The sequence below is a fragment of the Balaenoptera borealis genome, assembly GCF_965194805.1.
Source record: "Balaenoptera borealis genome assembly, chromosome: 3".
Taxonomy (NCBI): Eukaryota; Metazoa; Chordata; class Mammalia; order Artiodactyla; family Balaenopteridae; genus Balaenoptera; species Balaenoptera borealis.
Window position 1 is genome coordinate 25189467 of NC_138866.1, and position 24458 is coordinate 25213924.

A 24458-nucleotide genomic window follows, 5' to 3' on the forward strand; every position below is an offset into this window, starting at 1 on the left:
GGCCCGTCCAGGCAGCCCCCGATGACAGAGGCGGGAGGAACTACAACTTCCAGCATGCCCTGCGGCCGCTTTTTTGACCCCACGGTCCCCACCCACACAGCCGACCGCCTCTCCCCGGGACTATCCCCTTCCGCCTCTTTTCTATGCTGCATAGCCTGTCTAGAAAGGCCGGTCCAAAGGCTGAGGACTCTGACGCTGACCTGAGAGGGAGGGCTCGGTGTGGAAGAGGTGAGGGTGTCCCAAAGCCCTTGGGCCACATATCTGGCCAAGTCAAGCCTCTCCGCATCCATATCCTTTCACCTTGTTCTCTGAGGCGTCCCTAGACCCCCCAGGCCTGACTCTGTTACTCCGGTCCCGGCGACCCGTGGGCTGGGAGCCGCTGTCCACTCGGGGTTGGGGCCGCGAGTGAGCCCGGACAACTGATTTTGAACGAGCATTTACTGTACCAGGGTTCTGGGCTCTGGCCACTGCGGTTGATCCGTGTTTCCTGGACGTTCGCCCGTAGAGTCTTCCTAGTTTAACCCACATTTCTTCGTCTCAGTTCGTAGCCTGGCTCTAAAAATGATAAATGAATCCGAATGTAACTTCTCAGTAGCTGGTTTCTGGGGTGTCCTAAGGCCGGGAGGGTGTTGGTTATAGATATTTTTGGTTGAATCGTTTTCCTTTCTTTGTCGTGTTCCTGTTCTTCCCTCGGATCTACTACCCTATATGGTGGGATCTCAGTAAACAAGTGACAAGGACAAGCCTTTGAAATATTTTAAATCATGTTGAAGCAGCTTTCTCAGTCCCTCTTAAAATTGTACCTGGTTGCTTTATAAATTCTAGAACCATTAAATCATTATCTTTTTACTTGCTAAGTAAATCTGTGTTCTGACTTGGCGCTAGAAGTACAGATTAGTGTCAGATGTCCACTGCTGTTGCATGGTTAAAAAAGATTCCAGAAATCCTCTGGTGGATTTTTGGGTTTGTTAGACACATTCTATGCCTATCCGTAGATATTTACATTTATTTATTTACTGTAGTAATGACCTGCTCTCGTTTTCCCTAGAGTGATAAAAGGACCATGCAAATCAGAGTGGAAATGACCCAGGAGACAGAAAACCTGGATTAGCTAGGAGCAACTAGCTTTAGCTTAATACTTTGATAATGAATCCTTTTGTGTCTCATTTCCCTCATCAGTGAAATGGAATCTGCCAGGCCTACGTTACAGGGTTGTTCTGAGGATTACAAAGTGCTTTATAAACCGGCATCTGTACCAGAGGCATTTACCTGCTGTATGCACACCTTCAGTGTTTGTGATGGCTACTCAGAATTTTTGTATCAAAATTTTTTTAAGCTTCAGGAGTGCTTTGAAATATTCTTCTAGCTTTTTCCAAGATAGCGATTTATTAATACTAAAAATTAATACTGAACATTAATTTTCTGTCAGCACGTGTGCTTTACATGTATTGTTTTAACTGGTTTAAGCCTCACACCAGTCTTAAAAGGTAGGTTTCTATTGTTACGCCCAGATTTTGCAGATGGCCGAGATAGAAAGATGGCAGAAGATATCCTATACTAAAAAGAAGTAACATTTAGTATTTATTTTACTAGGCACCTTGTTAGCTGTTTCTTGACTCCTATTCTTCACTGCAACCCTGTGAGGTAGGATATCACTTTCTCCAAGGCTTAGAAGTAAATAACAATATTTACCCAGTTTGCTCAGAATTGGAGAAGCGACATTTGAATTCAAGTCGCCTGACTACAAAGCCTATGCTTGTTCCAATATAAGGGATGATTTTATTGTGTCTGCTAGCTTTTTTATTTGCTTTTGACTCCCTGGATTAAATATACAAAAAGATTTTTAAGCCATATTTGGGTTCAGTAGAAATCAATTAGTGACGTCCGCAATGGGAAAGGATCAGATAGTAAAAAATTGTCATCCTACCTTTGCCATCCCTAGATCCCCTGAAAACACAGTGAGAGCAGAGTATGTTAAGGGCCATTGGGAGCCTCAATGGGGCTGCCATGATGAGTGTTTCTTAACCTTCTATTGAGAAAGGTGCTACTGAGATGAAAGAAAAAGCAAATTGATACTTTAGAATTTGACACTTTGTAGCCTTTGGAGTTATTTTGGGTGCTGTGGAAGGTTCCGTACCTGGTTCTTGGCTTACATCAGTTTTCACTCTAATCCAGTTGGCATTGATAGTTTAGTCTGTAATTCTAAGGCAAAACTTTTTTTTCGGGGTGAAATCTAATTTTAGAGTAGTTATGAGAGGGACTTGTCATGTTTTGACTGATTCTTTATATACTTTTTTGGCCATGCCCTCATTTCCCACATTTTGGCCAATACTTGTTAATAAATTAATCATGATTTGAAGATACAAGGGGGATAATTTAGCTTCCTTTAATTGCTTGCTTGCCTCCAGGCATTTAACAAGCACACATGAGAGCAAGATATATGTCAGTTTTATTCACTGTAGTATTCCTAGAGCCTAGAACAGTGCCTCAGAGATGGCACTCAATAGATATATGTTGAGTACATGAATGCAGTTATTATCTGTTTTATTCATGCTTTGTTTGATCTTGGATATTCAGCAAAGTTCGTGATGCATTCTTTTAACACTTGCCTGCTTTGTACTATTACCTTTATACATAACCTATGCTGAATACCCGAGTTCTGTTGTAGGGTCCTTCAGAGAGAGACTATTTTTTGTACTTTAAATTTTCCTTCCAGCACCTGAGAGAGTGCCATGAAGAAAGTAGCTGCTCTAGGAATGAATGACTACTTGTGGGTAATCAGAGGATCAAAAGTATGAGTTGATTGGAGACCCAAGGATCTGATTTTATATGGCATGTTCAGTATTTGCTTTACCAGACACTTTCATACATCCCTGATTACTGTGGGGAGTTTGTAGTCTAGGAACTTAAAGCTTTTGGAGCTCTTTTGAGGGGAATCCAGAAAGGGACATATATCTATCTTCCTCTCACTCCAGATGAATCGGACAAAGGGTGATGAGGAGGAGTATTGGAATAGCTCCAAGTTCAAGGCTTTCACCTTTGATGACGATGATGATGAGCTCTCACAGGTGGGTTTCCATGAACAATTGCTGAAGGTCTCACCCTCTTCCACTGTGCACCCTTCCCCTTGCATCCTCAGTAACCTGTCTCCATGAGGCTCAGAAGTGTTTTCAGTCAGATCTTTAGAAAAATCTTCATGGAAAAGAACCCTGAGAAAAGAGGGGGATTGTAAAAACCAACTCTCTGCCCTTTTTCCTTTACATTCTTAAGATGATTCATTTCTTTGAGTTTTTTTTTTTCAAGAACCCTAAGTCTTTTATCGTGTGATATAATTTATTATTTTTGAAGGATGAACTGGATTGGAAGTTTGTCTTTATTGTGTCTATTTTACAAATGGGGGAGCAGATTCGTTTTTGGAGAGATGGATAACCTCACTACAAAGCAAGTCAATACCAGGAGTGTGATTAGAATTCAAAAGCGGCTTTGATTCCTCCTAACCTTTTGCCACTGGACTCCAGTGTTGGCTAAAAAGCAAATTGTTTTCTTGGCAGATGTCTAGCAGGCTAGGCTTTCAGTTGCAGAGGGTGAAAATGTTGGCCATCTTCAAGTCCCAGTTCCTCAGCCTTCTTGGCTGTCAGAGAGAGAGGTGAGAAGTGGTGACCGCCTGAGTGCCCTGCCTTATGTCTGTCTGCAGTTAAAGGAATCCAAGCGGGCAGTGAATAGCCTTCGAGACTTCGTGGATGATGATGATGACGATGACCTGGAGAGAGTCAGCTGGAGCGGGGAACCTGTGGGAAGTAAGTAGAAGAGGCCCTAGGAAGGATTAATTAATTATTCAGGGTTCTTACCACTAATAAAGTCTCCTCAATACTTGTCAGGAAAGGGAATGAGGCTAAACTATTTTCACATGAGCATACATCTGGAAATTTAACCCAGGAGAAGATACTGGGGAAATACAGCAGTAGTTTCCATATGGCTATCTAGGCCTGCTACCCTAGGGCTAATGCTTGGCTGGCTATTTCAGACTTATTTGGGGTGCTTGTTAAAATTAGATTTCTATGTCTCACTCCAGAGACTCTGCTTCCGTAGGTCTTGGGGTTGGGGGTGGTTGGGAGGTAGAGTGGGGTCTCAATTGATAATAAGCACTGCAGATGCTTCTGATATGCAGTCATATTTGGGAACTGCTGACTTAAATGCTCATAACTGGCTGGAAGAACTGATTTCCTTAGCCACCAGGTCTCACTGCCTAGCTGTTCTATAATACCACTTAATACCTTTGCAGAGTCCATCTGACTTTTTAAAAAATTTTTCATTTATTTATTTATTTATTTATTTATTTATTTAGGGTGCCTTGGGCCTTCATTGCTGCTGGCGGGCGGTGCTCGGGCTTCTCATTGCTGTGCTCAGGGCTTCTTGTTGCGGAGCTCTAGGCTTGCGGGCTCTACAGCACAGGCTCAGTAGTTGTCGCGCACGGGCTTAGTTGCTCCATGGCACGTGGGATCTTCCTGGCCCAGGGCTCGAACCCGTGTCGCCTGCATTGGCAGGTGGATTCTTAACCCCTGCGCCACCAGGGAAGTCCCTTCATCTGACTTTTAAGCGTATTTTTAAAGGTTTTTTTTTTTTAAAAATAGGAAATACTGTCACATGATTTAAAAAGTAAAAAGTATTTAAGGCACACAGTGAAAAGTTTCCCTCCCCCACTGTCATGCATCTACTCAGTTCTCAGGCCCTGGACACCCAAAATACAACTGCTGTTGTTTGCTTTCTGTGTATTCAGCTAAAGATTCTTTTTGCATTTGGAAATACATATAGGAATATATATTTTTACTCCCTTTTTTACACCAGTGGTAGCATACTTTATACCCTGCTCTTTTCACTTGACAGTATAGCTTGAAGATCTTTCCATATCAGTACATAAAGAGCTTTCTCATTCTCCCTCTTCCTTTTTAAATATAGCAGCATAGTATACATTGTATGGATTTCTCATAATTTATTTACCCAGTCTACTGTTGATGAACTTTAGATTGTTTCCAATCTTTTGTTGTTTATATTGCTGTCAATAACCTTGTATTTTGCCCATATAAGAGGGCCCGAAAGATCAATTCCTAGAGTGGAATTACTGGCAGAGAGTATTTGTATCTGTGTTGGTTAGATATTGCCAAGTTGCCTTCCACAGGGGTTGCACCAGTTTGCATTCCCACCAGCAGTGTGAGTATTCCTTTCTCCACCACAGCCTTGGCAACACAGGGTATTACCAAACTTCTGGGTCTTTGCCAATCTTATAGGGGGCCAGTGGTATCTCAGTGTACTTTGATTTTGTGTAATTCTCTTATTAAGAGTGAGGTTGAGCATCTTTTCACATGTTTAATAGCCACTTGTATTTCCTTTTCTGTGATCCATTTATTCAGTTCCTTTGCCCCTTTTTTCTGTTGATTGGTCTATTTGATTCTGTCCTTTCTCCCTGCCCCAATTTTTTAAGTTCATGTTGACAAGGGACCAGAGCCTCTGATGAAAAGCTTTTAGAGTTTATTGGAATGCTGGATGCCAAGGCATTATTTTGGATGAGAATTACTGATCTAGATCTTATTATCTTGCAGGTATCTCATGGTCCATCAAAGAGACTGCTAGTAATAGTGGGTCAAACCATGAGCGTGAACAGCTAAAGAACCGAAACAGCTTCTCCTCCTATGCACAACTACCCAAACCTGCTTCTACCTACTCCCTGAGCAGCTTTTTTAGAGGTAAAGAGTGATGGTTAAAGGGACAGGGAGTCCTTTTCTTTTTTAAAAAAAACCACTGAGGCTATAATTTTCATTTACTCTGTAAGAAAAAGATTATTGAGGGATGAAAAATCTTTGGAGCTGGCAGTTGGGGATCAGGAAGGGCAGAAATGAGGGAAATTCAGAGGGGTTGGACTGGGTTTCTAGAACATGATGAACAAAACTGACATTAACCCTGTGACAGGTACTGAAGAAATTTGCGTAGGTCAAAATTCCTCCCTACCCCTGTGCGTTTCTGTTGGGAATCCTTGTGCACTGCTGGTGGGAATATAAAATGGTACAGCCACTGTGGAAGACAGTTTGGCAGTCCCTCAAGAAATTCAACATAGAACAGTCATATGATCCAGCAGTCCACTTCTAGGTATATACCAAAAAGAGTTCAAAGCAGGGACTTGAACAGGTATTTATACACCAGTGTTCATAATACCATTATTCAGCATAGCCACAATATGGAAACAACCCAAATGTCCATTGACTGAAGAATGAATAAGCAAAATATGGCAGGTATATGCAGTGGAATATTATGCAGCATTAAAAAGGATCAAAATTCTCATACATGCTACAACATGGATGAACCTTGAGGACATTATGCTAAATGAATTAAGCCAGACATACAAGGACATATACTGTATGATTCCATTTCTATGAGATACCTAGAATAGTCAGATTCATAGAGATAGGAAGTAGAATAGTGGTTACCAGGGGATGAGAGTGAGGAGGAATGGGAGTTATTGTTTAATGGGTACAGAGTCTCAGTTTGGGATGATGAGAAGTTTCTGGAGATGGATAGTAGTGATGATTGTACAGTGTGGATGTACTCAGTACCACTGAACTGTGTACTTAAAAATGGTAAAGTTTATGTTATGTATATTTTAACCGCAATTTTAAAAACTGTTCCTCAGTGCTTTTTTTTTTTTGTAGCACCTCAAATTTCTGAAGTTGAATAAAAACTTTTCTAAGCCTTAAGTTCTCATATTGCATAAAAAAGTTCTATGTGCACTGCATCCTTAACCAAGTCTGAATGGCTCTGACTTGAACTGTTGACCTTATGTGTACTTTACCTTTAGGGAGAACTAGACCTGGAAGTTTCCAGTCCCTCTCTGATGGTAGGCATTGACCCTCTTCTCTTGATTACTGTGGGAGATGTTACTGATCTGGGGTACAACATGGGGAGTCATGGGGACAAGTGATAATTAGATGATGACATTTCTTCTGAATCTATCATCATTATTAGAAAGATTTTCTGATGCTGAGTAAGGAGGTCAAGACCATTCTGGTTACAGGGGCAAAGGGTAACTTCTAGGGATGCTGTCTTTGGGGGAGGAATGGGATCTACTTTGGGCCATAATGATGCCTTGGGGGCCAAATGAAAAAAAAAAATGTGCCTGAGAAGGAAGCAGTAGAGGAAGGGAGTGGCAGGAGATTGTGCCCTTCTGAATCAGTTGCCTGTTCTTTTTCAGCTCTGTCGGACACACCTGCCAAGAGCTATGCTCCAGAGCTAGGGAGACCCAAGGGGGAGTATAGGGTGAGTTATATCTTACACTGTGTTATATCTTTACACAGTTTGACATACCTTGACGTATGTCATCTTGCTTGATTTTCTCAAATCTTTGAGCAGGTATTATTTTAAACCCCTTTTATAGGTAAGAAAACTGGATTTCTAAACATTAGAACTTGCCTGGAGTCTCACAGCTAGTTAAATGGTAGAACTTGGACTCAGAATCTCTATTTTCTGATTCAGTCCTGGCACACTTTCCTTACCCATTATGCTGCCTTTTTTTAGGTTGTACTTTGAAACTTTTGATCATCACTGTGGTCTGGAAGCTTGGTGGAACTCATATTCCCATGAAGCACATAAAAAAGCAAATCGATTCAAAAGGAAGAAATGATATCATAAGGTCCAAAAAAGGAACATGTTTCTCTCTTTCCCTCTGTTGGCAAAGCCGTTATTTAGAGTCCCAAAACTGCATTTAGGGGTTGAAATCCTGAACCACTTAGGCATAGCGTTGCTGGGTTTGTTAGTTGATCCATTCCCTGTATGATCCAACTCCTCCTGCCTGTATTGTCTCTGTTCTAGTTCCTTAAGAAACTCAGAACAAGACCATCCCAGTTCTTGTTTTTTCATCCGTTTCCTTCCACAAAATATCTTCCCTTTAGGGACTAAGATTATGAGTTTGAGATGAGGAGCGGGCACACTTATAATTCTGATCCCTTAACTTCCTGGGATTCACGCGTTGCTAATATTCCAGGATTACAGCAATGATTGGAGCCCCAGTGACACAGTGCGACGCCTTCGGAAGGGCAAGGTAAGGCCACTGGGGAGAGAATTCTTGTGAGATTTTTTGGGAAGCTGGGCAGCTTGACCTTTCTCTTCAGTTATATTTGTTAAATGAAGTGCTTTTCAGGAGGAAAATCAATCCACTAAGATGACAAGTCAGCTGCAAAATTTCTGATTCTCCAGGGTTTAGTGTTGCTTTGATGGGGAAGGGGGAAAAGAGTGATGGATGAGAGTGAAAAGTAGTGCCTTTAAGAGTGAGAACAATCTTTTATGTTTAGGTCTGATCCATTGTGAGTTAACTTTTGTGTATGGTGTGAGGTAAAAATTGACATTCATTTTTTCCCACGTGGTTCTCCGTTTGTTCCAGCAGTATTTGTTGAAAAGACGATTCTTTCCGCATTGAATTACTTTGGTGCCTTTGTCAAAAGTGAATTGACCATATATATGTAGGTCTCTTCTTGGACTCTCTTCTAATTGATTGATTTATTTGTCTATCCTTATGCTATTACCAAGGCCTTGATTATTGTAGCTTTGTAGTAAATCTTGAAATCAGGTAATATAAGTTATTCAACTTTATTCTTCTCTTCCAAAATTATTTCAGCTATTCTAGATCCTTTGTATTTCCATATAAATTTTACTATCAGCTTGTCAGTGTCTACAGAAGAGCTGCTGGGATTTTGATTGGGATTGCATTGAATCTATATACCAATTTTGGGAGAATTGACATCATAATAATTAATGGATCAAAATGGATCATAAACCTAGATGTAGAATAAGTGCTAAAACTGTAAAACTAGAAGAAAATATAGGTGAAAATCTTTGTGACCTTGGGTTAGGCAAAGACTTATTACCTAAGCACACAAAAACCATCAAACGGAAAGGGAAAAATTGAAAAGATGGACTTCACCAAAATTAAGAACTTTTGTTCTTTAAAAACACTGTTAAAAACACAAAAAGACGGGCTTCCCTGGTGGCGCAGTGGTTAAGAGTCCGCCTGCCAATGCAGGGGACATGGGTTCGAGCCCTGGTCCGGGAAGATCCCACATGCCATGGAGCAACTAAGCCCGTGCGCCATAACTACTGAGCCTGCGCTCTAGAGCCCACAAGCCACAACTACTGAAGCCTGTGTGCCTAGAGCCCGTGCTCCACAACGAGAGAAACCACCGCAATGAGAAGCCCGCACACCTCAACGAAGAGTAGCTCCCACTTGATGCAGTTAGAGAAAGCCCTCACGCAGCAACGAAGACCCAATACAGCCAAAAATAAATAAAATAAAATAAATTCAAACAAACAAACGAAAGAAACCACAAAAAGACCATAGCTGGGAGAAAATATTTGCAAAATACATGTGTCATAAAGGATTTTATCCAGAATATGTATATAAAAAATAATGAATTATCTTCAGTAATAAGAAGATAAACAATCCAATTTGTTCTTTTTTTTTAACTTTTTAAAATCTTTTTGGCTGCGTTGGGTCTTTGTTGCTGTGCGCAGGCTTTCTCTAGTTGCGGCAAGCGTGGGCTACTCTTAGTTGCAGTGCGCTGGCTTCTCATTGTGGTGGCTTCCCTTGTTGTGGAGCACGGGCTCTAGGTGTGCGGGCTTCAGTAGTTGTAGCATGCAGGCTCTAGGTGCACGGGCTTCAGTAGTTGTGGCACACGGGCTTAGTTGTTCCGCAGCATGTGAGATCTTCCCGGACCAGGGATCAAACCCATGTCCTCTGCATTGGCAGGCAGATTCTTAACTGCTGCGCCACTAGGGAAGTCCCAAACAATCCAATTTAAAAATTGGCTCAAGGGGACTTCCCTGGTGGTCCAGCGGTAAAGAATCTGCCTTACAATGCAGGGGACGCAGGTTTGATCCCTGGTCAGGGAACTAAGATCCCACATGCCATGGGTCAGCTAAGCCCACGAGGCACAACTACTGAGCTCGTGTGCCTCAACTAGAGAGCCTGTGTGCTGCAAACTACAGAGCCCACACACCCTGGAGCCTGCACGCCACAACTAGAGAGAGAAAACCCACATGCCACAACTAGAGAGAAGCCCGCATGCTGCAACGAAGAGCCCACGTGGCAACGAAAGATCCTGCATGCCTCAACCAAGATCCCGTGTGCCACAACTAAGACCTGACGCAGCCAAAAATAAATTAAATAAATAAATAAATCTTTAAAAATAAATAAATAAAAATTGACTCAAGATTTGACTAGTTATATCACAAAAATGATACATGAATGGCCAATAAGCATTTGAAAAGATGCTCAACATTATCAGTTATCAAGAAAACATGAATTAAAACTGAGATATCACTATACAGCCACTATAATGGCTAAATTTAAAAATACTGATCTTACCACGCATTGGGAGGATGCGGAGCAGCTGGAACTCATACAGTGCAAGCAGGAAGGTAGAATGGTAAAACTACTTTGGAAAATAGTCTGACAGTTTCTTACAAAATTAAACACATTTAGTTTCACTACTAGACATTTACAATCCAGGAGGAATGAAAATATGTTCATACAAAGACTTGTACACAGATGTTCATAGTAACTTTATCTGTTACAGCCCCTAAAGTGGAAATAACTCAAATATCCATCAGTAAGTAAATGGATTAAAAAATTGTGGTATGCCCATACAATGGAAAACTACTCACCAATAAATAGGAGCAAACTACTAATACCACAACATATAGATCCATCTCAGAAACATTATATTGAGTGAAAAGCCAGATACAAAAGAGTACATATTGTATGATTCTGTGTTTCTGAAAGTCTAGAAAAGGCAAAATTTTAGTGACAAAATAGATCAGTGGTTGTTGGGGGGTAGGGATGGGAGAAGGGTATTGACATCAGAGTGGACAAGGGAACTTTCTGGGGTGATGGAAATGTTCTGTATCTTGATTGTGGTAGTAGTTACATGGAATTATTGTCAAAACTCACTGAACAGTACATTTAAATAGGGTAGATTTTATGCTATGTAAATTATGCCTCATTAAAAAGAGAACAAGTTGGCCTCAGATAGCTGGTCCCCCACTGTCCCCAGTGGCGTGGCGTACCCTGCGGCACATCGGGACCGGGGTCCAGTGCAGAGAGCCCTTCGTCCTAGGACATGGGGCGCCGCTGGAAAGGCGGCCGCCGCCTTGCCCATCACACACCACACGTTCCTGGGGAACCTGGTCCTAAACTATTCGTAGACGACCTGCTTCTGGGTCGGCGTCTCGTTCGTAGCAGAGCAGCTCCGTCGCTGCGACCTACTGAAGGTTGGCCCTCGACACAAGGGTTTGAAAAAAAACAACCAAACAAACAAACCGAAAAACCAGATTTAAAGAAAAAGAGGAAAAGAGAACAAGTGAGCTCTCTACCCGTTGACTTTGGCAAGAGTTCATCAGGACATCAGCATCTTCTAGGGCATAAGGCTCAACTAGGGAGGGTGTGATGGGAATCTCTTGGCTCATAGAGTGCTGGGGGCTGTTGTATGAAAACAAAGAAGCTCTCCTTGGGGACATTTTAGTTTATTCTTGCCCATTCTTCAGTATCCAGTGACAAAAGAATATAGGAAATTGTCTTCTTCCTTGCACACCAGTTCTGTTCTTACTCTGCCAGGTCTGCTCCCTGGAAAGATTCCGCTCCTTACAGGACAAGCTACAACTCCTAGAAGAAGCAGTAAGCATGCATGATGGAAACGTCATTACTGCAGTGAGTTGTGGGTTTTGTTTGTTGTTTAAGTATTGTTTTCATTAGTTTCTGAAAGTCTAATCAGAATAGATTTTTTTAAAATCTCTTTATTTATTTGAAGTATAGTTGATTTACAGTGTTGTGTTAGTTTTGGGTGTACAGTGAAGTGATTCAGTTATATATGTAGGTATTCTTTTTCAGATTCTATTGGGTATAGTTCTCTGTGCTATACAGTAGGTCCTTGTTGGTAATGTCAAGTAGAGACACTGGGTTTCCTCTTGAAGTGGAAGATTCTCAGAAGTACGTGTTCTAAGGCTTAGCTGGCAGGATATGCATTGTGTGTGGCACTCTTGATTATGACCCAGAAGCAGTAGGTTGGCCACTTTGTGTTCTCAAAAATAATCTGAAGGAGGAGAGTTATGAGAGCAGCTTCTCACACAGGGAGGGAGGTGCCTCTCACCAGTAGGGGCACAGGTATGTGGACTTCCAAGACACAGCTCATTCCATATGTCCATCACCTGTCCTTCTGTCACATAGAGAAACCTGTTGTATAGACCGGCAGAGATTCCTAATGAGTTGGCTGGCCTTATTCCTAGACATCAGGTGCTCAGACAGGGCCTTGTGTTTGGAAGGTTACACAGGATAATTCATTCTTGGTTCTCTTTTTCCTCTAGGTTCTGATCTTCCTGAAGAGGACATTGAGCAAAGGTGAGCATGGTTTGAGGGAAATCTTCAGTCAGTAAGGTGTCTACTACATTTGAAGGGAGAATGGCATTGTGGCTTTCATACCAGAATTTACCAGCATCAAGTCTACTTTAGGGACAGCTGGGGTGGCCTGAGACTTCTGAATACACATCACAACCCTGAGGGCAGTTGTTCTTCCTTCAGGGTGATAACTACAGTAACTACAAAGGCCCTCCATTTATCGGACAGACAGATGGCTGTGTGGGTTTGAGGACGTGAAAGTCCATGCTCAGTGCCTGATGTTTGGGTTGGTGAGAACTGAAAGTTAACACAAAGGCTAAGCATTGCCCTGGACCATGGAGTATGTTGCTGGTGGGTTGAGCCATAGGGATGGGCACCATAGAAAACCATTCCTAGCTTCTATGGATTTTGAGGAGATCATGTTTGCAATGTGTGAGTAGGGAGAGCAATTTCCTATTGAGTAATAGGCTTTAATCTTTCCCCGTCTAACTCCTTCTTCCTGCCTGCTAGAGATCCTCTTCCGAGAGCTGGAGGTGCGGCAGGTTGCCCTGAGACATCTCATTCACTTCCTTAAGGAGATAGGGGATCAAAAGCTGCTTTTAGACCTCTTTAGGTAAGAACTGATCATCTGGTCTATAAAGTTCGTTAAGTACTTTGTTCAAAGCACTCTGGGCGATAATACAAAGAAAGAGACGACACTGCCCCTCTTTTTTTTTTTTAATTTTTTATTTATTATTTATTTATTATTTTTATTTTTGGCTGTGTTGGGTCTTCGTTTCTGTGTGAGGGCTTTCTCCAGTTGCGGCGAGTGGGGGCCACTCTTCATCGCGGTGCGCGGGCCTCTCACTATCGCGGCCTCTCTTGTTGCGGAGCACAGGCTCCAGACGCGCAGGCTCAGTAATTGTGGCTCACGGGCCCAGTTGCTCCACGGCATGTGGGATCTTCCCAGACCAGGGCTCGAACCCGTGTCCCCTGCATTGGCAGGCAGGTTCTCAACCACTGCGCCACCAGGGAAGCCTGACACTGCCCCTCTTTTATGGAAACGCTTATCAGACAGGATATTGAGATGTGATGGGAGAATTCCTTGGCGGTCCAGTGGTTAGGACTTGGCACTTTCACTGCCATGGCCAGGGTTCAGTCCGGGTTAGGGAACTAAGATCCTGCAAGCCGCGCAGCACGGCCAAAAAAAAAAAGAAAGAAAAAAAGAAACGTGATGGGATAACTAATAATGTACCACAACCTGTGATAAAGTGACTATGCGGCAGGTGGTTAAGAACCAGGCTCTGGAGTCAAGCACCTGTGTTGACTGTTGTCTCCACCACTTAGTTCATAGCGTGACCTTGAACAAGTTACTCAACCTCTCCAAGCATCAGTTTTCACATCTGTAAAATGGAGATGATTTTACCCACCCCACAGGTCATTATGAAGATGAAGAGTTCGTGTGTGTAAAGCACTCAGCATAATGCCTAGTCTGTAGTATTAATATTTATTAAGTATTTTCTTACAAAAGACCTAGGATAAATGTATCTTTTCTTACTTGGTCCCCAGTGATGCCAGTGAGAAGTACAGTGGAAGAGCAGAAGAAGCAAATATAATTTTCAGTCAGGATATCTGCAGAGAGCCTCATGGAAGTGATTAGGAATTGAGTTGGGCCTGTGAGACTAGGTAGGATTCCGATAGGTAGAGAGGCAAGAGGTAGGCGTATCTACTGGGGGTGGCTGTCTTCTATCATGTGTTTCTTCCCTGTCTCATTTCAACTGGTAGGGACTATTTTATGTCCTTTCTTCAGTATCAGAGAAGGGGTTGGAACCTCTGTTTAGGCTGACATGTGGCCCAAGGTAACTTCGTTTACCCCATGGCTTCAGCACAGCGATGAGCTGCCCGGAAGCCTAAGGTGGGGAAAGCAGGTCACCTGGGCAGGGTGAAGATTACAGATGGTTAGCCAGGAATTTGCAGAAGACATGTTCCTCGAGACAGGTTGTTCCCCCAGCCCTTTCCTCCCTCCCTCCTTCCTTCGTTCCTTCCTTCTTTCCCTCCTAATCAACAAGGCTTTATTAAGTATCACCTCTATGCCAAATTAGTGATGTTAATTATAGTGGTCCATTCAGGGTAAGAAGGAATCAGAAGACAAGTCCTTGTTCTCCAAGGCCTTACCACCTTTGGGGAGAGACCAAACACATTGTATGCTGTACCTGAAAACAACAGAGGGCAGTATAGACAATCTGTTTCCAAGATAGTACTGACCGAGAAGAATGTTTTCATCTTTAAAAAAACCCAGAAGGCTGCTGTGGGCTAAGGTCTTGTGGAGGCTCTGAGCCTTTCTGTCAGGTCTGTGAACATTACAGTTATGAGTGCCCTGCAGTGTCTTGTCCTTGCTCTTTGCTCAGCCAGGTGGACGGGGGAACGATGATACCTGGTTCACCATGTGTTCTCAAGGGGTTGCTGATTAGTAGAGAGTTTAAGAAGAGAAGGGCTTATCTTATGTATGGAGGCAAATGAGTTTGAACTGTGTTTCTTTTAGAGCAGTCATACCATTTTGTGAGGTTATACTGCCACACATCAATAAATAAAAATGCCCTGCTCCCTTCTGCTTCTTCCCAGGTTCCTAGATAGAACAGAAGAGCTTGCGGTAAGTGTGGCCTTTGTTTCAGTTGGGGGCCTCTTTAACAGAAGTCTAAGCCAAAACCCAGCCTCCAAGATCCCAAACTGACTGAATATTTTCTTTCCTTTGGTATTGATTATATCCAGGGGAGAAAGGCATCTGGGAAGCCTAAAAACAATCCAAATGATGTACCATTTTGTTTCTTTTTATATGCTGTTTTGATTAGGCTTATGAATAATTTTTTTTTTTAATAGCTGAATGAAAACTGGCCTGGTCAATTTGGAATTTGTCTCTTAATTTCTAGTTGTTTTCAATTCTTGGTTTGTTGGAGCTTTGGGGTTTTGGCTTCTAATACTAAAGATAATACTGAAAGCAAAGAGGGATAAGAAACCAGATACAGGTCATGAAGGAAGATAGGTCAGGCTGCTGGTGGTGCACCCAATACACATTTTGGCTGAGAGCTCAATGACTAAGTGTTAAAATTGATTTTGGGCAGATTTTTACCATGAGGGAAGAAACTCCTGGAATACAAGAATAAATCTGAAATTTTACCCAAAATGTAATTGTATTATTCAGACTTCAGTGATCCATTTAAAAAGTTGAACATTATAGTTCAGGGGTAAGAATTTCTCAGTGCCGTCAATGTCAGGATTGTCCTTTTAGTTGCTGTACCACACATTGGTGGTAATATATTTTTAACCTTCTTTGCACAACAGAATATAATTCAGGAAAATGTTTTTCAGTAATATTTTGTAAAAGGAACTTGTACTTAATATTCAAGGCATGGGAAAATCTCAAAAACCCTTTATCTTAATCTACTCAAAATGATTGGGAATCTGTAGTAATCATTTTGAAAAACTTTGTGTTTACATTTTTAATTCTGTAGGTTCAAAACTATAAGGAATTTTCTTCAAATAGCATTCTTATAAAGTTTGTTATTTTGAAGTTTGATTAATCAGTGAAATGTGTTTTGCATAACTTATTTTTATCTAAAACTTTCATATTTTCTTCATATTCTGTATTATGTCTGAATTGAAGGTGATTTATCATGCATGCTGTTGTATATAAATTTGGAGTTTTTCAACCTTGTAAACTTCGGAATTGGCAAAGCTGATAGTCTGCTTTTAGTTTATCCCCGTAGAATATGAAGATTTCCTAAGAACAACTTTTTCTTGAAACTAGTGGCTAGTGGCTACCATATTGGATAATGCAGTTAGAGATAATAATTTTGAATCATTCTTTGCCCTCCTCCCCACCCTCTGCCACCTCATCTATTCACAGAGGAATCTCTGGTAATGAGAATTTAGTTTTTAAGCATGGGAAATCTACTTACAGAGCTACCTTGCCCTTCTGAGGAAAAGAAATAGCTCAAAGCCTTTCTCTGTTTTTTTGTAGCTAACCCATTATCGAGAGCATTTGAACATTCAGGACCCCGAGAAACGAAAAGAATTTCTTAAGACCTGCATTGGGTAAACGGGGGAGAAATGTGTTTAACTATAAATACTCTTATACAGAGCATGGAAGAGACTAAAAAAGGGTAGAATGGATAGATGGTTGTAGGGAAAGGCTAACAGTGGATCATACAAGCATCATTAATGATCATCTCATTCAGTGATTCCAAACACTAGTCCCCCACAGAGTTTTCTCTGATAGGTGGTAAGTTGAGAATAATAAGGGCAATGTAGAGAGTTTTCTCCTAAAGCTAAATTTATTTAATTTGAAAGACTGCCTTTTATTCTGGGATTTTTTTTCCCCTCCTCCTCCACCCCCTTTTTGGTAGAAAAATGGGTTATAATTTTTTTTGTGTGACCTTATGTATTAAAAGAAAAAGTTGGCAACATTTTACCTTATATATTATTTTCAATGTTACTGGTCCTTGAAACTCCACAGTCCAAGAACTACTGATTCAGTCCAGCTTTCATTCAGAATATAAATCCCTGTAAAAACCAGCCCCTCATATTATTCTTCCAGTGATGGGGCACATAGTTCTCTGGGAAGTAGCTTATTTTATTGTCAGATAGCCTTCATTATTGGAAAGTGCTTCCTTATATTGAGCTAAAACTTGCTTTCCTGTATCTGTCAAGACAGGTGTGGAGTCTACCCAGTAGACCTTGCTCGAGGTTCAGTGGTCACAGTTGTTTCAGTCATTCCTCATGTGACATGATTTCCAGGTTTCACATTTAGAAATTTGTTTATTTCAATGCAATCCGTAATTTTAACTTTATCAGCTACTGAGCTGATAGGTCGTATGGCCTCTCATAAACAAAGAGAAGTTAGAATAGTGAAGTAACTGGAACCTTTTGCTGTCTTCTTTATCTCTTCCAAAAATTGGCTGGGGATCACACTTATCTGGGAGAGTGTAATTGAATTTCAGAATTCTTCCTGGAGTGAGTGGAGTAGGGGAATAAGGCAGCACTTTCTGAAGGAAGGTCTGGGAACTGGGAGTTTAAAATCTGGCTTCTATTCCTGGCCTTACTCATTGACTTACCATATAGCTTTTAGGTAAGACACTATTTGTCCCTCAACTTCTTCATGTGTAAAAATATAATGTAGTGTTGAAGATGGGACCCTTGACATTATGTAGAGCTCTGAGATCTTTACTAATCTACAAACATACCGCCGTGCTGTGTAACTTGATTTTACCTTATTACTCTGCATTAAAAAATGGCTAACATGATTCACTTTGCTGTACAGCAGAAACTAACACAACATTTTAAAGCAACTATACCCCAATAAAAATTGCTCAAAAAAAAAAAATTGCTAACAAATGTAAGTGCCCCTTAAGGAGAGTTAAGCATTGACATTAAGCAATGACAGGAACCATGTGCTTCACGGGGATGTGGATGATAGGCAGCTGGCTAGGCTCACTCACTAGCTAAGTGACTCGTCCATCAAACATTCCAGCTCCCACAATGAGGGGATTCCAGTTCATTCCTCAGCAGAATCGCCAGTGACTGTGTATATTTCGTGGACTTTCAGGCTCCCTCTCGAATTGACAAAACCTTAAATATAAAATCCCAGCCAACGGTCTCCTCTATTTTCTGCTTTCTCTCTCTCTGCCTTTCAGGGATGCTCTAAAGGAGAACTGAGATCAGATTTATGAAGCCCCATGAGCTTTCTATGCTTACAGTGGTGATTTGGTTTAGTTGGGTTTGTTTCCTGTTTGAGTAGAGAATGAGGTACTAACCTTCTGGCCCTCTCCCAGTTTGCCATTTTCAGCAGAAGATTCTGCACACATACAAGACCATTACACGCTCCTGGAACGTCAGATCATTATCGAGGTTAGACTCCTCGTCTCTACGCTTTCTGCTTCAGTGCCAAAGCTCACTGCCATTCAGCAGCTAGGAGACTTCTGCTCTGCCCACATAGGTCATTTCCTGTTACGTTTTCTAAGAGCCTTTCATTCTCTGTCTCTACGTGGTAGCCTTCTGTCCATTGTCTTCAGGCATCCTTTTTCTTCTCACTTGCTGTTAACCTGGAAGTATTTCCTCTTCATCCCAGAACTCCATTTCATCACTATTTCTCTGGTCTTCCTCCATCCAACTTGGACCTGTCATCATTTTCTGGATTTTAAGCTCCTCTGGGCTATCCTAGGCAATTTCTTTCTTTTTCTCTTCTTTGCCTCTTTCCTAGGGTAGGAAGCACAACTGCTGTAATATTAAAGGCTTCTCTCCTGCCTCTACTCCATGGACATTGTTCTTTTTTTCACTTGGCTCACGCCACCACAGGCAAATGATCGACATCTAGAATCAGCAGGACAGACTGAAATCTTCCGGAAGCACCCCCGCAAAGCTTCTATCCTCAACATGCCGTTAGTGACGACGCTTTTCTACTCCTGCTTCTACCACTACACAGAGGCTGAGGTACAGGCAGAACGTGAAAGAAAGGCCCCACACATTCTCACTGCACAAGACGAGCATATTTCAAAGCCAGTACTTCAGCGTATCCTATTTACAATGGGTGCGCATAATTCTCGGCAATCCATCTGGGAAGCCTTCCCGGCTCTCACCAGGGGTGAACCGAGAGGAGAAAAGAGGTCTGTAAGGGTTTGCATGGCTTCCAGTGAGCTGGCATCAGCAGTGCTGCTCCCATAGCAGTCTCTGTGCAAAGGTCCATCGTTTCAAATGGATTCACACAGTATAGGGAAGAGCAGCGGGGGGTAGATACTTGTGGGTACTTTAAAAAAATTTTTTGAAGAGGTGTAAATTTAATGACCGTAGGTGGGCATGATCATAATGATCATAGGATTAGCATAAAGTTGGGAAATACACCATACCTATTAATCCAGTCCTCTTAAGCTGGGTTGTGGTGATATCCAATTAGACCTGATGGAGCTTTTCTCTTAAATTAATTTCTGGGTTTAAATGGTTACAGAGTGAAATGTAGACTGTCTATGTAGTGGAAGAGAAAAGGGGAGATGGGTAGTATTTGAGAAATACCACTAAAATTCCTTCTTCACTTTCATCCTAGGGCACATTCAGCAGTCCGGTCAACCTGAAGAAGACATTTAAGGTAGATATAAATTAGTCAGTGTTTGGTAAAAGTAGTATCAGAGTAACTACATGGAGTGGATGTTGCTTTCTATCCCTGCACAGTAGTAAGTCCCTTAACGTTCAAGGTTAAGGGGAAAATGGAGTAAGTTTGTGGGAAGTGAGGGAAGGCTTTAACCGAATGGCCAGCAGCAGTGCTGGGGCTTGGAAACCTGACAGATTTGTGGATTTTAAGAGGCAGAATCAACACCAGGGAATATTTTTGCCTATCTTTCCAGAATTCTCAAGCACCTACCCTGATGCATTTCTACTTCTCCTTAATTTCCCCTGGCCTCTGCTTTCTAGATCCCAGACAAACAGTATGTGCTGACAGCCCTGGCTGCTCGCGCCAAGCTTCGGGCCTGGCATGATGTCGATGCCCTCTTTACCACAAAGGTGGGTGCCCTGGGACTGTTCCATGCCGCTGATGCCTTGGCAATACCATCTTGTCATCCCACGCCTCCTGGGAGTCTCAAGTTCTAGTTACTGGTAGACATTTTTCCTTCAGATTTTTATTTTCCAAAGTTTCAAACCTAAAGAAAAGCTGAAAGAATAGTTAACAGTCTTCACCTGCTTCACTAATTTGGTTGTTTTTTTTTTTTATAAATTTATTTATTTATTAATTTATTGGCTGCATTTGGTCTTCGTTGCTGTGCGCGGGCTTTCTCTAGTTGCGGCAAGCGGGGGCTTGCAGAGCACGGGCTCTAGGCGCACGGGCTTCAGCAGTTGCAGCACACGGGCTCAGTAGTTGTGGCTCACGGGCTCTAGAGCACAGGCTCAGTAGTTGTGGCTCACGGGCCCAGTTGCTCCGCGGCATGTAGGATCCTCCCAGGCCAGGGCTCAAACCTGTGTCTCCTGCATTGGCAGGCGGATTCTTAACCACTGTGCCACCAGGGAAGTCTCACTAATTTGTTAAAATTTTTGCCATATGCTTTTTTCGTTTGCTGAAACATTTGAAAGTAAGTTGCAAATATCATGATACTTTTCCTTTAATTACTTAGGCATTTATCTCATTTGTAACCACAATATTATCAGTCTCAAGAAATTTAACATTAATATAAGAATATTATCATACACATAAATTAGCTCTTTAGAGCTGTTTTTTGTTTTTTTTTGTTTTTGTTTGCTGTCAGGATCCAGTCAAGGATCTTACATTACATTTGGTTGTCATGTCTCTATTAGTTTATGATTAAATATCCATTTTTCCATTATGGGTTTGACAGTTTTTTGTTCTCCCCCTTTGTTAGTTATTTAATTGGCTACATTAACTACCAAAGCAATATATGCCTGTGTCAAAATCAAACACGATATGACAATGTAGAGGGTAAAGAGTGAAGTTTCTCTTCCATTGTCCACCTGTTCCTTTCTCAGTCCCTTCCTCAAGGCAAGCACTGTGAAAAGTTTGACGGGTGGCTTTCCAGACCTTTCCTCATGAACTGACAAGTAAACATTTATATGAATATAAAGATATAAAGGGTAGGATTAGTCTACCCAGATAAGTTCATAGTACAAGGATTGTTAAGTAAATTGCTTATTTTATTTAGCCATATTTCACAGACATTTTTCTGCATTCGTGCCTATAGATCTAAGGGCTTATTTCATACCTCTGACTCTTTTCCACCCTCCTGAGTTCCTTGACTTTTTTGAAACTCTCATCTCTCTTCATTTCTCTCTCCCCCACCTCCCATTCATCCACTCCTCATCACCATGTTATTCTAGTCTGACCATAAAACGTAGGGAGATTAGCTCAGATGTCTGGCCTACCCACGGCTGCCCCATCTTCCTTTTTCAGAACTGGCTGGGCTATACCAAGAAGAGAGCACCCATTGGCTTCCATCGGGTTGTGGAAATTTTGCACAAGAACAGTGCCCCTGTCCAGGTAATGGCTCTTAGAGGGTACAGGAGGAGGGTACAGGATCTTCTAGGAAACCTAACTTTTGGCCTCTAATGCTCAGCGATGGGAGACTTGACCTGCTCTGGTCTTATCTTAAAGGCAGCATAATGGCTGTACTGCACCTTGACATAGAAAAGGCCAGGGAAGGAAGTTCCCCTCTGCCCTTAAGAAGTAATCCCAGTCTCCCCTCTCTGAGGAGCATCTACTGTGTTTAGCCCGGGTGGAGTACTGACATACTATTCAAATGATGCAAAAAGAGAGCTTAATGAGAAAGGACATCAAGGAGCAAGGGGGCACAGCACGGGGTCAGATCTAGGGCACACGTGTTGCTGGCATGGGTATCTAGCTCCGGGATAAGGAGGAATGGGCCCTGCCCTTCTTTCCTGGGGGAGCATGGAGGTACTGCAGGGAGTCCACCTCATTTCCCTCTGCAAAACTAGTCCTGTGGTTGATGGTGGGAATTGTAGACAGCAGATACTGACTCTTTTCCTTCTTCAGGATTTTTTTTCTACCTTTCAGAGCTCTGGGTTTAGTACATCTGGGAATCATTAATCAGAAGTACTTCTTTTCACAGATATTACAGGAGTATGTCAATCTGGTGGAAGATGTGGACACAAAGTTGAACTTAGCCACCAAGTTCAAGTGTCATGATGTCGTCATTGATGTGAGTCCATAAGAAATGAAAACCCTGAGTTAGACCTCAGTGGAAAGTGGGAGATTATAGTCGCAAGTCCTAGATCCTGAGGTTCGTCTCTCAGTTTCAACTCAGTGGATAAAGTGGTCTGGCAAGAGTTAGTTTGGAGACCAGCACTCCTGTATGATTTTCCCAGCCCTCTGACTGGTTTCTCTCTGCTTTTATAAATTCGTTGCACTTGGAGAATTCATAGAACTGAATCAAGCCATGTAACCTCTTGTAGACTTCTCTTCAGCATGAAGTTCACTGGGTGCTTGACCCCACTGTCATCCCACTCTAGCTTCCTGGATTCTCCTTGAACCTTAGCTCAAAACGGGAGTGACAAAAGGAAAAAGGCCCTTCTGGAGAAGGCTGATTGGTGGTTTTTATTGTTGTCTGTTTTGGTGATAGACTTGCCGGGACCTGAAGGATCGTCAGCAGTTGCTTGCGTACAGGAGCAAGGTGGATAAAGGATCTGCCGAGGAGGAGAAGATTGATGCCATTCTCAACAGCTCGGTGAGCAGCTGCAGCTTACCCCTCCAGCAGTGTCAGTAGACAGTTCATAGAGTAGCGCTGAGTTTATATTCCCACGGCCTGGATGGGATTGCTGTCAGCCAAGCCTGTGGATCTCTTGATAAGGGTCTCCTATGGGCCTACAGGGCAAAAGCACTGGTTAGAACAGCAGAAATCACTCCTGAGATGTGGGATGACATAAGGGTGATGTGGGGACCTTGGCTGACAATTGTAGTCCTCCGATCATTGTTAAACCTAGCAGGTAGGAAGGACTAACTACTGGGAGTCTAGAAACAAACATTACAGATTCAGAATATCCAAACTGTATAGTTTCCTGGGGCTGGATGTGACTTACCTGTTGCAAGAAAGAAGTGGGTGAAATAGATTTTAGCTATTTGGGGAACACAGCTGACTCATCTCTCATAGCATAAAATTGCTGAGCTTATTGTTAACGTGGAGCTTAGGTCCCTGTTAGATATTTTGGAACCTTCCACAAGCTAAAGCTAGTGAATCTTTGTCCTCGGGCGGGCAGAACCAGAATAAATGCACTGAATCAGGCTTGTAAGATACAGAATAGGTATTTAATCCATCTCTAAATAAATGAACTCCCTCCCACATTAAAAAAATTTTTTTTCTCAACCTCCCCCCTCCATCCTTCTTTTCCCTACATTACCTAGCTGTGGGCCTTGTTTTATTGAATTCCCTCTGCCTATCTGTAAGGATCAGTGAAAAACTGATCATTGTTTGTTTTTTTCACAGCAAATTCGATGGAAGAATTAAGTGGCATCAGCTCCCTTGAAACCTGCCTCATTTCTTACTTTCCTGCCTGTGAAAGTAGAGAGCGCTCTTCTTGGGAGAGTTAAGCATCACATCGCTTGGGCCCATCGTCAACAGGCAGTGCCTGCTACCCGTGGGACAGAGACTAGCACCTGGGCACCGACAGCTTCAGACCGATCTTTTGTCCAGGGGCCATCATCTGAGGGGCAAGATCTAAAGCTTTGCCTCATGAGAGACTCTCTCCACCTGGTGCTCTTGTGAAGGTGGGAATAATTTCTAGATTGGGCCCATATTGGGCAGGATCTCTCTTGGTCTGCGGAAAGGGACTGCTCCAGAAAGGAAGTCTCCTAGACTGAGAGGTACAGGTGTCATAAGGTGGCCACTCCATTCCCCTCAGCTAATTATGACCCTGGACTTGGTGCTGGACATTGGCAGTTTTGCTCTGAAGGAAGTCAGGACAGAACCAGAAGGGCTGTCTCCCAGGGGGCCTCAGGAAGGGCTGCCAGTGTTGCCAGGACCTGTTGGAGGTGCCCTCACACTGTACAGTCCTCCGCCTCATGACAGAGATTGCCAGCGTCCCTCTGCTGCCATGGTCTTCCCTTTGTACAAAAACTGTGGTTCCTCTCTCACCTGCACCCTGAGGTGGCCCTGTGTGAGAGATGAGAGCATCCCCCTTACCTTTCCCTCCCACCCAGACCCCTAACCTTATATGGAGCTCAGATTCAGCATTGCTGGAGCAAGCTCTCCTTTTCTGTACAAATCTCATTATTTCACTAGGACCTTCCACAAGTTGCACCGGGGCTAAACTCAGCAGCTTTTCTGTTAGGCTGTTAAGATGGAGGTTTTAGTTTCATGGTTGGTTTTCGAGAGGATATTCTGTAATGCCAGTTTCCTGCATTCCTGTACCAATATTAGCCTTTCTTCTCTGTGACTGAACTGGGTTTCCCAGACATGCCTAGACTCCTAATAAAGCTGCTTCTTCCTTGGTGCCTTCTCTTTCCCTCCCAGTTATTTTGTACAGAACAGTGAAGCATTTGCCC

General features: G+C 42.5%; 3 protein-coding genes across 5 annotated transcripts in view; 1 reads left to right on the plus strand and 2 right to left on the minus strand.

Annotated features, from left to right (window-relative positions):
* The window catches only part of TMEM63C (transmembrane protein 63C), a 452188-nt gene that overhangs the window by 158227 nt on the left and 269503 nt on the right, over positions 1–24458 (minus strand). The gene's annotated exons all lie outside the window — the stretch shown is intronic.
* On the plus strand, positions 88–24414 carry VIPAS39 (VPS33B interacting protein, apical-basolateral polarity regulator, spe-39 homolog). Of its 3 annotated transcripts, XM_082384730.1 has the most exons (21): positions 106–228; positions 1594–1644; positions 2976–3068; positions 3695–3797; positions 5598–5741; positions 6848–6886; positions 7241–7305; positions 8030–8086; positions 11654–11746; positions 12400–12433; positions 12941–13043; positions 15032–15059; positions 16428–16501; positions 18238–18313; positions 18761–18895; positions 19503–19544; positions 19868–19957; positions 21354–21440; positions 22030–22119; positions 22540–22644; positions 23401–24414. In XM_082384730.1, exons 3-21 carry the CDS (start codon positions 2976–2978, stop codon positions 23419–23421), a joined length of 1479 nt encoding a protein of 492 aa, XP_082240856.1. In that variant the 5' UTR covers positions 106–228; positions 1594–1644; the 3' UTR covers positions 23422–24414. The 3 variants fall into 3 exon arrangements, with proteins under 3 accessions (XP_082240855.1, XP_082240857.1, XP_082240856.1); XM_082384729.1 differs by lacking the exon at positions 1594–1644 and having other exon boundaries at positions 88–228; XM_082384731.1 differs by lacking the exons at positions 1594–1644; positions 19868–19957 and having other exon boundaries at positions 88–228.
* SAMD15 (sterile alpha motif domain containing 15) overlaps positions 22653–24458 on the minus strand; it is a gene marked incomplete at its 5' end in the record, with an annotated part of 32484 nt that continues 30678 nt past the window's right edge. The window contains one exon of the mRNA XM_082384705.1: positions 22653–22781. Within this exon, the coding sequence (XP_082240831.1) occupies positions 22689–22781 (93 nt within the window). The 3' untranslated portion in view covers positions 22653–22688. The remainder of the gene's footprint in view (positions 22782–24458) is intronic.